General features: G+C 32.6%; 2 protein-coding genes across 2 annotated transcripts; one reads left to right on the plus strand and one right to left on the minus strand.

The window, feature by feature from the left end:
- The first annotated feature begins 5,226 nt into the window (after nt 1-5,226).
- On the plus strand, nt 5,227-7,309 carry LOC107013657 (pectinesterase). Its single transcript, XM_015213519.2, has one exon. It carries the CDS (start codon nt 5,338-5,340, stop codon nt 7,129-7,131), a length of 1,794 nt encoding a protein of 597 aa, XP_015069005.1. The 5' UTR covers nt 5,227-5,337; the 3' UTR covers nt 7,132-7,309.
- A 3,874-nt stretch (nt 7,310-11,183) lies between these two features.
- Nucleotides 11,184-14,822, minus strand: LOC107008541. The gene is made up of 4 exons (XM_015207627.2): nt 14,354-14,822; nt 13,301-13,878; nt 11,949-12,464; nt 11,184-11,517 (listed from the first exon to the last, which is right to left on the minus strand). Exons 1-4 carry the CDS (start codon nt 14,583-14,585, stop codon nt 11,389-11,391), a joined length of 1,455 nt encoding a protein of 484 aa, XP_015063113.1. The 5' UTR covers nt 14,586-14,822; the 3' UTR covers nt 11,184-11,388.
- Between the last annotated feature and the right edge of the window lie 1,274 nt (nt 14,823-16,096).

Raw genomic sequence — 16,096 nt, forward strand, 5'->3', positions numbered from 1 at the left:
AGTGCCACGTAGGCCCAAAAAGGGGTAGAAAATTATTTATAAAATAACTTCAGAGAGGTGATAGAACTTTACTATAGTATAAGTGTATCTCTAAGATTTTGGATATAGGTTGGGGGATACTTGTGCATTTTTCCTTTATTTTAAAGTGAAGATGATGTTTCTTGTCAAAAGTAAATGTTAGTTTTTCTTAAAAACTCAAACATCAAATGTATTATCATCAAATTACAAAACAATTGTCAGGATAGTATCTACTATCTACTACTTAATTATAAGTGTGAATAACCACAGGTGGCGGTAAACATCCCCACTTCATCCGTGTGGTTCCACACTTCCAGTATCTTTTTCTTCTGTTTTAAGTTGTTTATCTTACTTTTAAAATTGGGATAAAAGAAGTAACATGTATTATTTAATTTGAAAACTACGTAAAAAGCATTGTAAATATAAATAATTAACAACATATTGACTTTTAAAATTCTCTTTGTACTACATATATAGGGACAAGAACATATATTATTGAAATATACGTAAAATTACTATAAATTACAATAGTTAACAACTTAAAATATTTAAATCATATAAAAATTGTATTTTCAGTTGATAAAAAAATGAATCAAATTGTGATTGGCTGGGATCAAACTCGAGACTTTGATGTTAAAATCTGACTATTAAACCAGTGAACCATCCAACGACTTTGAGAATGGATTCCACAAGTTATTATTTAATATTTCCTTAATAATTATACAAGTAATGTATCAAATTTAGTTGGATGACCACGCGTTCCAGTGACCCAGTTTTAATACATAAATTCGCCCTGTGTGCAAGTATTCACAAGGTATAGTGAAAACAATTGAAAGTGACATGACTTTTTGGTCCAAAAGAAAAAAGGTATGCCTACTAAACAAATAAGTCCTTGGTGGGTAAGCTGGCAAGTTAACTATGAGGTGCTTTTCAAGAGAAAATTAAATAAGAGTTCATTTTAAGAGATGTGAAACCTTAAATGATGACATATAAAATAGAAAGCGAGGGGGGAGTATTAAATATCGAAATATATCATTCTTTTGAGATTGACCAAAAGAGAAAATGAGTATAAATTGAGATAAAGTAATTCTTTTGTTCCATGTGGTATATTATGATACAAACTATAAATTTCTGTTTGAGACTTCTCATAGTACTCTCTCTGTCCCTAATTACTTGTTCACTTTTGAATTGACATATCTATTAAGAAAAAAATACTTCTTCCATCCCTATGTCACCTTTCGGATTTCAAGAGTCTATCTTTGCGTAAATTTTTCATAGATCTTTTAAACATTTTGAATTATTAATTATTGTGACTCATAATACTTTTTATGTAGTTTACAAATATATAAATTTCATTTCAAAGAAATTGAAAAGATTTCATGGGCAAATATCCAATCATACTTAAACTATTTTACTCTCAAAACATAAAAGGTGTCATCTAAATGGGACAGAGGGAGTAATTGACATTGTGAGTTTACCATTTTACCCTACTAATTGTGAGTGAGTGAATTAAGAGTTTAAGATTTTTAAGAAGTTGTACATTTTTCAAAGTAATTAATTGAGGGTATAATAGGTAAAATTTTTTTGATCCTTTCTTGATCTTCAAAATGAGCAAGTAATTAGGAACAATTAAAAAAAAAGACAAGTTATTAAAAATTAAGGGAGTACTAGTTTAGGGGAGTAAATGATTCCAAAAATCAATGTTTGATTGGGTAACTAAAACTTCTCATTGTTTAGGTATGCATTTTATAAAGGACAGCTTTCACATATAGCAAACATAAAATTCATATTTGTATGCTATAACAAAGTTTGCATAATTGCACTCCATAGCAAACATATAAATGTATAATTCGCTATACATATACAATTGAAGCGAATTGTATAAAACGAAGTGTATAAAACGAGAAAGAGAAAGAGACTTGGGCAGAGAATTGTATAAAACGAAGTGAATAAAATAAATTGTATAATTACAAGTGTATAGAACGATTATATACAATTTGAATTTATATAAAATGAGAAAGAGAGAAAGGCAAAAGAGACTTGGGTAGAGAATATACAATTGAATCGAATTGTATAAAACAAGAAAGTGAGAAATTATATACAATTTGAATTTGTATAAAACGAGAAAGAGAGAAAGGCAAAGGAAACTGGACAGGGTAGTATTTTTATTGTATAATTATAAGTGTATAGGACGAAAATATATGTATTTGCATGTGCATATACAATTTTCTCTCGCTTTATACAAACAAAAACGCAATTTATACATTTCGTTTTCTGTTTGTATAAGTGATAGAGGCGAGGATGGCGAGCGAGATTAGGGAGAGTGTCGAGCGAGATCTGGGAGAGGGAAGAGAGGGGAACAAAAATATATGTATTTATACAATTTCCTCTCGCTTTATACAAATAGAAACAGATTTTGTACACTTATGTTTGTAAAAAAAGTGAGAGGAAGCAAGCGAGAGATGGAGCGAGAGAGGAGAGTGGCGAGCAAGAGTTTGAAGGAGAGAGGTGACTGACAAACAGTTTGCTACAGGACACAATTAAATCAAAGGATGGTTATATCAATTAATTTGATTTATTAGTTAGCCGTTATATACAATTTTCCCTTTTATAAAGTGTACCAAATTTAAAGGAGATTTTAATGGGAAAATGCATAAATACCCCTCAATCTAATATAAGTGTGTCTCTGGAATTTCAGGCATAGGTTGAGGGAGTACTTGTGCATTTTGTCGCTTTTAATTATTAACTCTATAAATATTTAACTTAAAACTTGACATACAATAATATACATCTAGTATATACAATAAACTACAAAATTTTCATATTATTTTTTATATATAATATTTAAATTTTAATATACAATAATATACAAAATATTTTTACACAATATACAATTTTATACATAATTATACAAAATCCGACCTCATCATTTTCCTTGAATTCAAACAGAAAATTCATCAAAAACACCTCAATATTTCAGATTTTGCAACAATACCATTCAAAAAGAAGCTTATTGCAAAATTTTAATTTTTCAAACATTGAATCTTTTACTTGAGCAATAATAGTTGAACACCAATTCTGTGTTGAGTTTGCAAAAGAAAAATAAAAAATGAATCTGTTATTAGCAATGGTAAGTGGATTAGATAAATTATCATATAATTTACGGATTTAAATTCAGTTCCATTAAAATTAGGGTCTGTCCAATTTTTCATGATGATAGAAGATAGCAAAATAAGGAAACTTTGATGCAAGTTTGTGAAAAAAATTAACAGAAATTTGTTTTTAGCAATTATCGAGTTATATTACCCAGGAAAACCTAAAATCGGACAATCTAAATAAACATTTGTCTAAATTATATAAAACAACTTTATAAGCTACACTAAAACATGAGTTCTATTTATTTGAATCTACTCGAATTTACCTCCAAAGTCATTTAGAGAGCTTATTCAAGCTTGAGGCTTGCTTGGAAAAGTCTAATCGCGCTCGCCTTAATGCCCTGTCTTTCACCTAGGTGGAGAGGAGGCGGCCCATTCGACAACCATAATAGACTTTATAACTGAACCATGCATGCTAAAAACACAACGGATTAGAAGGGACAAGAGGTTCCACTCATCAAAGTGTGATACACAAAGCTTCTACCTCGGCTAGAAGTAAGCTATGGCCTCTTTGTCACTATCAAATTAATTCCACGAAACTCTTATCCATTCACATTGAAAGACGTCGGGGGAGCAAATCCAATTAAAAAACTCAGATTAAAATTTGAGATAATTAGGCTCGAACTGATCATTTAATTATGTGACGTGATTAAAGGAAACCAAGTGCACATTGCTAAAAAGACAGTCAAGCTAAGAAGTAAAGCACAAAAAGTCGATCGCACATAACAAAATATACAAGACATAACGACCTTTAAGCATAGGACAAACAAAAAGTTTTTTTTTAAAAAAAGTTATATACATTGGTTGTGTAAATATTTTTCTACATAATTATCTTATATTTTGACCTATTATTATAAAAGGTTGGTTACTACAATTTTTTAACAGGCTATATATGTCCTCCTATATTTAGATATTAAAAACAGAGTAGGGAAGATAAAGAGAGATGAATATACTTATTAAATAAAAAAACAAGTAAATAAAGAAACACAATTTTTTTTGGAGAACTTTCACGTATAACCACTTAAAAATAACATAATTATTCTGCACAACTATAGTTTGACAATTACAATTTGTAGCTACATATTTTTTGGAGGAGAGAGACGAGCGAGACTAGGAGAGAGAGGAGAGAGGCGAGAGAGAGGGAAAAGAGTAGGAGAAAAGTGAATTATATATGTATATCGGTTAGATAATTGTATATTATACATATGTATTTGTATATATGGAAAGCGAGATTGGGAGAGGGAGGAGAGAGGCGAGCGAGATTAGTATAGGGAGGAGAGAGGAGAGCGATATTGGGAGAGAGGCGAGCTAGAGAGTGGAAGAGAGGTGAATTGTATATGTATATATTGTATATTATACATATGCATTTGTATATATGGCAAGCAAGATTGAGAGAACGAGGAGAGAGGCGAGCGAGAGAGAGGGGGAAGAGAGTGGGAGAGAGGTGAATTTTTATATCTATATCGATTAGATAATTGTATATTATATATATGTATTTGTATATTCTGGCGAATTATATATATACAAACATGACTATTATACAAAGTCAAAGTCAGCCCACGTAATTAATGTATAATATTAGTCGCGAATCGTAATTATAGCAGACTATAACTATGATGAGTAATTAAACATCAAAAATTTGCTTAACCGCGTAATTTTCTCAATTTTGTATGACTACATTCTAATATATGTTGCCTCTGTTTAAAAATTAATCTATTTTATTTTATCTAAGTAGTAGTAAAATCTTTTCTAGTATTTTTTACACACAAAAAAATCAGAATATTTAATTATCAAAGTTTATATTCTTCAGCTTACGTTAATATCAACGTAACTACCACTAGTTTCCTATTTTAATGGTATAATTAACATTGAAATCTGTGATAAGAACATATATATTTAGTTAAATTCAAAGGCACACAAATTAAATAGGCATTTTTGAATTCTTGGTCATTCCATAATTTTTGCTACGTGATGTTCGTATTGCCATGCAAATTAAGGTTACAAATCTATTTCCTAATTACTATAAAAAGGTCAGCTTAACATCATAATTCAATCATCTATCTTCTCTAATAAAACTTCTTTCCTTTTTTCCAATTGATTGATAGGAAAGAGGGAAAGAGTATCTTATTTATCAAAAAAAAAAAAAAAAAAAAAGGGGGAAACAATGGTGGGGAAAATAGTGGTTTCATTAGTATCATTGATACTTTTAGTTGGTGTGATAGTAGGAGTTGTGGTTGTTGTGAACAAAAATGGTGATAACAAACACGATGAAAGCACAAAAGTACAAATGAAGAAAGTTCATGAGTTTTGTCAAGCTACTGAATTTAAAGATCAATGTGCTAAGTCACTTGAAAGTGCTGCTAAAAATGAGTCAGCTACACTACAGGATTACCTTACAGCTGCATTCCGGACAACACTTGATGAACTGAAAACGGGTTTGGATGAGACTGGAAAGACTAAGGTCGACAAAGACGCTGATCCTTACAATCATATGGCTGTTGATGATTGCAAGCTGATGCTGCAATGGGGTGTGGAGAAGCTTGAAGAAGCAGTGAAGTTGATTGGTGAGACCGATGAAGAGTCGATCCATGAGTATAGTGTTGATCTGTTGAATTGGATAGGAGGAGTTTACTCGTTCCAAACCATATGTCTTGATGCTATTGAAAATCCAGAATATAGATCAGCAATTGAAAAAGGATTGGTGAATGCTACGCAGCTTACGAATAACGCTATCAGCATGGTAGCGAAGATGTCTGACGTGCTGAAATCATTCAACATTCAAATCCCGGAAGGTTTACTGGATGGCAACAGCTCTCCTCATCGTCGATTGTTGGATGTAAACAAGGTGGATGGGGATGGTTACCCAACATGGTTCCCAGCTGCTGACCGTAAGCTATTGGAGAAGAGCTCAAAAGGAAAAGGAAAAGGAAAGGGAAAAGACGGGGCTCCTCTAGGAGCAGGACCAGCACTTCCCCCAGTAGGATCAGGACCATTAACTCCTCATGCTGTTGTTGCCAAGGATGGAAGCGGCAAATTTAAGACTGTTGTAGAAGCAGTCAAGGCTTACCCAGCAAACCATCAAGGCAGATACATTATCTACATCAAGGCTGGTACTTACGTTGAACAAATCCTTATTGAAAAAAACCAACGAAACGTCTTCATGTATGGTGATGGAGCAGGGAAAACCATCATTTCCTGTGACAAGAATGTAATGAATAAAGTCACCACCATGAATAGTGCTACAGTCGGTGTGAACAGCGAGGGATTCATAGCTAAGGGAATTACATTCCGCAACACTGCTGGTCCAGAGGGTCAACAAGCTGTTGCACTTAGGATCTCTGGAGACAGGGGAGCAGTGTTTGACTGCAGCATGGAGGGAAACCAAGACACCTTGTACTACCAAACATACCGTCAATTCTACCGCAACTGTGTAATATCTGGTACCGTTGATTTCATCTTCGGGTGTGGAACAGCTCTGATCCAGAACAGTGAGATCATATTGAGGAGGCCTAGACGACAAAGCAAGAACACAATCACAGCTGATGGAAAGGATCAAGCAGACAAAAACACTGGGGTAGTACTTCAGAACTGCAAAATTGTACCAGAACAATCACTCTTTGATGATAGGTTCAAATACGAACACTACTTAACGCGCCCATGGAAGGCATATTCCACCAATGTTTTCATGGAAAGTGAGATCGGTGACCTCATCAGGCCTGAGGGATATCTGATTTGGGAGGCCGACAAGCCAAATTTTTTCGAACAGACATGTGAAGTGTATGAATATGCAAACAGAGGACCTGGTGCTAACACTAACGGAAGGAGCAAACTCTTCAAGAAGTTCAAGGTTCTTAGCCCACAGGAAGCTACTAAATACACCGCTGCCACTTTCCTTCAAGCTAATGAATGGTTGCCTGGAACCAGTGCACCTTTCTACCCTGGTCTTGGTGGAAAATAGATCATCACAAACAAACAAACAAACAAACAAACATCATTTTCCCTACTTCTCAACACCCCTTTCTCTACCTACCAATTCAATATTCTTCTTTCATTTTTTGTTGGAGAAGCTAGAGCATCCTTTTGTTAGCAAAAAAAAAAATGATGCATACTTTTGTTCTTTTTGTGTATGTAACCAATTCTTTTTCTAATAATAATAAAGTCAAATTCAAATTTCAATGTTATTTCTTCTTCTTACTGCAAACTAAGTTCAAGAGGGAAATAACACAGCTGCATAGTTTAGGTATATGTAACTAACAATTTCACCATACTTGTCTTACCTTATTCCAATGATCTACCCGCGAGGCCAATGTGAGCTTAATGATTCATTTAAATTCGGATTAAGTTACAGGTTTTGAGCTCAATCTTCAGGCCAACAACAATCATTTTCTGGTGGATATGTTATGTAAAAAGGAAAATCAAGTCAATATATATATATATATAACTGAAGAAACCTTACCACCTAAACAAGAACTAGGTTCTTGTCAATTTGCCTAGATATAAACACTGTGATTTTATCGCGCGTGGAAACTTTCCTTGCTCAACAAAAGGAAAAACCACGCCAAAACTTCACTATCTTCAAAGAGCAACTTAGTACCTTCACCTCAACAGTTCACTAAAACTGTTAAACGCTTAACTATAATAAAATATTCTACTCTTCAAGAAGTCAAACCCACTTGTTGTTACAAACATAGAAATTATTACAACTCAATAATAAACATAGAACAAATCAACAAAGACTAATAATTCTAAACTTTAATTGATCAGACTTCAATATTCAATAGTTCAGACTCGAACACAACTCATGAACCTGGTCCCAGTGTTATTGTGACGAAGCCTTACAGTTTTGCTCCAATGGCTATTGCTCTCAAGATTATGACTTTTGTGAATATGAAGTAGGTGTCGCTATGTCTTTGCTGGAAAATTCTCTCAATTTGTAATTTGCAAAAGCCCACCTTCTCTTCTTTGACTTTGTCCTTAAACTAGTCTTCAGAACGTGCGTTGCACGTTTATTTTAAACTACTTAATATAAATTTTGTGCTACAATCAATAATTTGTAAATAGTGCATATTTTGATGGATTTGCTATATGTCATAACTTAAAAAATAAAATATACATAAAAAAGTAAACATACATGTAATTCATAACTAATGTTAGTAAATTTTTCAAATCGATACATATATTGAATTGCAAATGAGTATTTAAAGTAAGAAAAGAGGGGGATAAGAAGTACCCGAAACAGATACTAATTAATGAGATAATGAAGTAATTATAAATGCATGCATAGTCTGTCAACATATATGTCAAATATTTCAAATTATCTATTTAAAACACAGATAATTTGACATATAATAAAATATCTAATATATCATTGAGACAATTTTTAATTTCATTTGGAAATAAGAAATATAGTATTGTGCATGTTCTACACCAATAATTATATCAAGTCTAAATAAGTAACATCTATTTAATTATTTAAACATAAACTTCTTTATATAAATAGAGAACATATTTAACTTAAAATGAATAAGAAGAGAAACATTATAAAAGAACATTTAAAACTAATATGAAAATAACTTACAACTGGTCATAGCTATAATCACTTTACATAAAATAGTACAAACATTCATTATTTTGTTATAATTCATATAACGTGATAAAAAAATATTATTTCCTTTTAAACATTTTTTACAATTAATCAATCAATTAATCATAAAGTCTTCGATCCAAATACAACAATGATGTTATTGCCCTTAACAATTCTATAAAGATTGATGACAACTTCTCTTCAGCAGTCCATGACTATGATCAGAAAGAAATTAAAAAAGAAGAAAGAGATGATATACCAAAAATGAGAAAATGGATCTTAATTTATAAGAGAGAATTGACATATTAACATACTTTAGTAAGAAGATCATATGAGATTTGTAAGTTAATTTTCATTTCTGGTGACTTTAAATAGGAAAATTTTAGGTGAGGGGAGATGAAAGGAAAAAATAAAAGAGACCTATCAGTTTTCTAATTAATTTTGTAACCTTTAGTCTTCACCTTTAATTCATTGAACAATATATTAGGAGTCTTTTTGTCTTCTTGATAATAATTATTTCTAACAATTTAATATTAATTAACCATCGACATAAATAAATTGTAACCGGAAGAATTTGATATATTTGATATTGCTTAATGTGTAATCCTCCCTTTATAGTAATTAAAATTTACTGTTTAATATTCACTAAACAATTTATTAGACGATTAATAATATTTATATATGATATAGGGACAACATGTAATCTAATTTTTGCCTAATATTCCTTCCACTTTTAGTATATTATTATTATTATTATTATTATTATTATTATATGATATGATGGAGATTAAATTAAATATACATATAGATAATAGATGATAAATATTATTAAATTCGATATTTTAATTAGGAATTAATCTAAGGAAGTACAAAAGTTATTAATATTTTTATTAAAATGAAACAATTTAATATTTAAATTAACTAATTAAATGTTAAATAATTAATTAAATTTTAATTTAATACAAGATCGAAATGGTAATTCAACTTTTCACTCTAGAGCTTCCCACTTATAATATATATGATATGATATACGATGGATTAAGCCTTAGTAGAATCCTACAAGGAAAAGAAATTAGTTTTTTCCTAGAAAATAGTCATCTCCCTCATGGGATTTGTTTGTCTATTTTCTTTTCGGCATAGAAGACGTCTGCCACTTTTCGTCTCCTTACTTGACCTGGATTTCTGTTTAAAACATGTTTTCTCAATCCATTTCTGTATGTGCAAACTTTTCCCGCCTTCTTATTGCATGCCTGTGAACTTGGTGCATGTTGTCATCTTATTTTTAGAGCTATGTCAAGTCATCAATAACCCAAATATGAAAGAGACAAAAACAGATATCTAACCTAAAGGGAGGTAAGCGAAAAAACAATAGGCCTAAAAGCAAGCGTGCAGTGCTAAGCTAGGACTTGCAGACAACTGAGTTCAGGTAACGAGACAACTCGTCAGCATTGGTGCATGACTGACCATTTGGCTCTCCAAGTTATGTAAAAGAACACAGTTTACAGTTTTTTCTTGTCATATGACGGCAAACTGATCAGTCCTAAACTCCCTGTCTGAAGCAAATCTTGCAAGTACAATAGAACTATCACTTCTTAAAGTGGAGCACCTTGCTATCATGAAACACCATCTTTTGCCTTTTCACACAGTATGGCTCTAAGATATGTTGTTTTTACTACTTCTGCTGACAAGAGCAGATTTCCTCATGAATAGTAAACGTGTGGAAGCCTTTCGATGTAACTTGCAATAAGATGTTAGTGCTCATATGAATGAAGGATTTATGAATAGTTGCAGTAAGATCAGAAAGATTGAACCTGTGACTATTTGAAGTTCCATTAGCACTTACTACTGTCTTCCACCCTCTTCATCAATCAGTTCCCATGGAATACTTTCAACCTACGACAAACATCTAAAAAATGTTAAAGCACATATATTTCTCTGTACCATTATGGGTTTGTGATATGGTATATGTAGCATGGCCTCGAGTCCTTGACAAAAATTAAATTATCAAGAAGTACAATAAAGTAGTCAAGGAAATCTCTTCTTCAAATAGCCCACCACTTCCATAGAGCGATAAGTAGATAAACAACAGCAGTTGAATCAAATTGGCAAACAGCAAGAGGGGAGGATTGCTTCATGGCCAAAGAAAAAACATCATCTACAACATGGTTTGTATTTGTTCCTTTTCTGATGCTTATAGAAACAGTATGCTCTTTTTAACAATAGACATCACAAGAAGTACATAGATTTTACACTTCATGTTCATCCATGAAGTACAGAAGTATCCGGTTCATTTCCAAAGTCATTGTGCTATAATTTTAGAAGCCAATGCTATCAAGGGAAAGTCAACATCCAGAAAATCCATGAAAATAAAGCAAGAACAACACAATTTGTTTTCTTCTGTTCCAGTCTCTTCTAAGTCAGGGAAATAAAGAAACAAGAGTTGCCCTGTCAGATGCAGATCTAGTATAGAAAGATGAAGCTTTGCACATCAAGAATGACAAATCCTTGTTACAATATTACAGTTGCTTGGTGTAACATAATTTGGCTACAGTTACAATATTACAGTTACTTGGTGTAACATAATTTGGCTACAGTTACAATGTTGAATGGAATGGTAACATAATTTCGGTTTTACGAGGTAAGTAGAACATCAAAATCACTCAGAGTCCATTCTGCCACTTCATCTTTGTCGCTAACAAAAATTTCTGTTCCCACATCCAGAGATGTCCATATTCTTCTAGCAGGATGTGTACCTGGATCCTGCAGCCAAAAACAGCAAGGATGGAATCATGCAGGTTGGTTGGGCCACTTGTTATTCAATCTTTCGTGTTTGTTTGCACATTTATGTCTGATTCAAACATGGTTTTGGCACACATTTAATAAAGTTAATGTTGAAGTGTGTGACCGTCTTATCTAAAAGCTTAAATTTTTATAAAGAACACACTTCCATTAGTTAATTATATTCTCAACACGCCCCCTCACATGCAGGCCTGATTGTTTTTCATGAGACAAGCACGTGGAGATTCTTTTTGATATGGGTTGCGTTGAGGTTAAATTCCAGGACCTAGGACCTCTGTCTGCTCTGAAAACATGTTGAAGTGTGTGACCATCTCATCTAAAAGCTTAAGTTGTTACAAAGAAGAAACTTTTCTTAGTTAATTATATTATCAACAGTTAACAATCCCACTTACTTGATAGAAGTAAAGTCTGCTAGAAAGGCCACCGACGTCAAGCTCCCAGGTTCTTCCATCCCCAACCCAGCCATCTCCTTGTTTGGTTGGATATCCATAGTCTGCCCATATTGGATGAGGCAGCAACTGAAGTAGCTCCTGTGCCTGGGGATTACTGTAAGGATCACATGTGCTATATGGCTTTTCCAAATGCTCGGCATTCCCAGGCGCACAATAATAGTGATAAGCTGAGTAAGGGAAGTGAGAGGTGTTATTCCTGTAGATTTTGGTATTGTTTGGTATGATGTGGAAAGGTGGGCAGTTGCCGATATTTGTGGGGCTGCACCAAGCTGCAGTTTCTGGATTAATGATCATTTCGCTGTATCTGGTAACATCAGTGAGAACATCTCCATCACATGGATCACCATTGTTCTTCCAGCAACTGCCAATATCTATCAAGTAAAACTGACTCTTGGGTCCTCCGCCTACCTTGACATCCAAGGTCAATTTGACCTTAAAATTAGGTGACTCTGGCAGCTGAAAGAAAAATAATCGTGCTGTTACAGGGAATAGCATTAATAAAATATCTTTTTCATCTTTGTATTTTCATTTGTGACAAATGGTTTAGAAAAATTCTCATTAGCCTAACACCGGCATTTCCAAAAGACATATTGGTATCCTCAGTTCTTTGCTAATACTCCGGATAAACTATTTGTATAACTAACACCTCCCCACCCCCCCTGCCTTCCACCAATCTTTTTATTATGATGAACTATTAGTATTGTCTAATGTGCTCAAAGCCCTCTTACTAATTAACTTCCAAAAGTGACAGCAAGCAAGTGCGACCCCGGTGTTAAATTAGGTCTTGGGCCCAACTCACACCCCCGATAATGACATTAGCTTGTAAATGATAATAAGGGTTTAACTGCTGAATACCCCTCAGGTGTATGCTGACCTACCAGGGAGGTTTACAATTAAATAACCTGTTGTGATCGAAATTTAGTGGTAAGATAAAGACATGATAAATGATAATGGTGCCAAACAACCATTCAGGGCAGACCTAATTTCTCTAATGAGGATATCATGTGAGTGACTCGTACTAATTCAACTTATCCATCACTCATTTTTTCTCTTTGCTTTCTTAATCCACCTTTCATGCGGGCCATCGGAGTTGACATTACACCAAATTAATAGACACTGTATAAAGAATAATGATTAACAATCCTAATTGCAAATGGAACTTAAAAGGAACCTCATGCTCATGATGATAGTAAAGGCAAACACAACCTTGGAAGATATTTTACAAGGTCTTTTATACAATTTGAATGGAGAGAATAAACACAAATTTGAGTATAAAAAAACAGTGAGCTTACAATTTTTAACATTCCTCTGGTATCATAGTGGTAGCCTCCAGAGAACCCTTTAGTCGCATCAGCCCGAAGATACAACATCAGCCATGGATACAATTTGGATGTTCTGAGTTTGTGCTTAAATACCCAACCCCCTTTGCCAACTTTCTTCTCCCAAACTACCTCAAAAAAAGAACTACTACTACTACTACCAGCTGTAGAACCCAAATCATAAGTACCATTAAAACCTCCCATCATAGTTTCATCATCAGATAAATAAGTAGGCTGATGAAACAGTATAGGCTGATTCATACATCCCTTGCCAAAACACGGAAATCTTCCCGGCTTAAAAGGGGGAACTCTTTTCCCATTCTCTGGACAAAGACCAGATTTCGAGTCATAGTTTCCGTTCTTCAACATTATCATCCAAAATTGCCATGGCCTTGGGGTATCATCAACTTCACACAATGAACCTAGATATAATTCCTTCTCAGCAGCATACAAATCAGGATCATTCTTAGCCTTAAGACTCAACCCCGGAAATGACTTCCCAACACCTAGCTTATTATCAGACTCAGTTACCTTGTGACTCAATGAACTCTCTGCACATCACACAACCATAACAAAAATAGCTCAAAATTCCATTACATAGGAAAAAGGGGTTATTGCTATTTATCAATTTATGTAAGGGGTTCTAAATTTACAAAGTTTGAACCACAAGTGAAAGGCATTTCCGCCACTCCTTTCTTACCGCTGAGCTATCAATCAATTTTGTTAGAAATATATTTCTAATATAAATACAGAATCTATAAAAAGCTGATGAATTTGTCCGAACCAATGAACTATCAATCAATTTTGTTAAAAAAAATATATTTCTAATATAAATATTGAATCTATAAAAAGCTAGTGAATTTGTTAGAACCACTAAACTGTCAATCAATTTTATTAGAAATATATTTCTAATATAAATACAGAGTCTATAAAAAGCTAGTGAATTTGTCCGAACCCATCAACCCCATTTAGCTCCGCCTTTGTGCAAAGTATCAGAAGAAAAAGGGAAAAAAAATGAGATTTTACCAGAAAGATCAAAGCAATCAGCAGCTCTAGGGCTACCCATTCCAGTAACTTCTTCACCAACTTCATTACAGAAGTTCCAAGCTTCTAAACCTACTCTGAGTCCATCTCTTCTCATTCCCGGATCTCCGACAGCAGAGGAATAACCACTATCACCTCCTTCACAACAAATTAGAACTACTATCCAATTCATTGTCAACAATAACAACATAAATAATGGAAACAAAATCTCCATGTTGCATGGACAAAAGCAAGAAACTAATAGCAACACTTAATGCCCACTGTTTCTGCAACCAACCAAAAAAATAAAAAGTGGCTTCTGTATATTTAGTACACTTGTGCTTTATTTAAAGGAAGAAATTTCAACTTTTTTCCACATTCCACAGATCACAATCTAACAATTTGAAAAAATAACCAAAAAAAAAATTAAAATATACGTTAAAAAAAATAACTTTAATTTGTATTCACGATTTTTATTTTTAAATTTCACAATCAAATGCTCTCGAGAGAAAAAAAAAAAGAAAAAGAAAAAAGGGCGGGAGCCGAATAAAGGAAAGCGCGTAATTTAACGTTTGGCAGCTGAAAATGATGGTGACACTGACCGGCCTCAATAAAGGGTCGGTTATAACTTTAGTTTTGGCGCTTGTTTGGCCAATCTTACTATTTCTTTTTTATTTTTACTAATAATAGAAATGCATTGTCGTTAAGTGATAAAAAAAAAAATAAGAAGTGTTTTGGAATAATAGTGACTTTTATATATTTGAGAAGTATATCTTATACTATATAAGTCTCAATAAATTAATATAGGTGGATTATGGAATATTATTATTTTATAGAAATATGATAAATTGATATTTATTAATTTAAAAACTTTGATATCGCAAAATTCATCAAAAATGAAATCTTAGAGAATTTAAATGAAGTCAATTGTAAAAATGTCATTTATAAATTTAAGATTATGATTAATGATTTCGATTACCACAAAAAATGCACGTATATGACATATTGGATAGGTGAAAATGATACATGTTCAGAGGTCCAGAGCTTAGAAGAACTGTGGAAAAAAATACTTTTTGAACTAGTTACGCGTAAGAAAGCATTTATCACATTTAGAACTCGTCACGTTCTTATGTGCAGTTTGAAAAGATAACATCGAAACTTTTTGATGCAATAAGAAAAAGCTAGAGAAAAATTTCAATTAAAATTATAATAAAATGGGAACATAACAAAATCACGTTTTACTAAATTGTCTTAGATATATTTGATTATTTAAAGAATTATTAATTTATAATATTAATGAGACCATATATTTTTATATGAGCCTTTTTGAAAAAGATATCATCTTATTGAAATGAGTGATTTTTCCTTTGACCCAAACAAGATAGGAAAAAATATTATCTTAAAGAGTTTATTAATTAAACGAGTATTAATTTGGTGAGAGTTTACTATATGTCAAATTTCAGTTATTAGAGACTTTAATTTATCGTAATTTTATTTAATTAAAATAAAATGTAAAACAATACTCGTTTTGTCCACTTTTGTTTATCAAGTATATTAAAAATAGTATTGAATTTTACTTTGTCTATTTTGTAAAATCTATTGGATTTTAAAAGATATGAATGAAAAATGAAAAATTGTGACTTTTATGAAGAGTTGTGACTTTTTCATAAGATTGTGATTTTTTAAAAAAGTTGTGACTTTTTCATAAGGTTGTGATTTTTCTAAGAGTTGTGACTTTTTCGACAA

This window comes from Solanum pennellii, chromosome 1, assembly GCF_001406875.1.
Source record: "Solanum pennellii chromosome 1, SPENNV200".
NCBI classification, from domain to species: domain Eukaryota; kingdom Viridiplantae; phylum Streptophyta; class Magnoliopsida; order Solanales; family Solanaceae; genus Solanum; species Solanum pennellii.

Bases quoted from the DNA above. Each gene is read 5' to 3' on its own strand.
- LOC107013657 (XM_015213519.2), top strand. From the start codon at position 5,338: ATGGTGGGGAAAATAGTGGTTTCATTAGTATCATTGATACTTTTAGTT.
- LOC107008541 (XM_015207627.2), bottom strand. From the start codon at position 14,585: ATGGAGATTTTGTTTCCATTATTTATGTTGTTATTGTTGACAATGAAT. The intron at 12,465-13,300 runs GTAAGCTCACTG...TTTTTCTTTCAG, and splicing joins CCAGAGGAATGTTAAAAATT to CTGCCAGAGTCACCTAATTT. The intron at 11,518-11,948 runs GTAAGTGGGATT...TTTTGGCTGCAG, and splicing joins GCAGACTTTACTTCTATCAA to GATCCAGGTACACATCCTGC.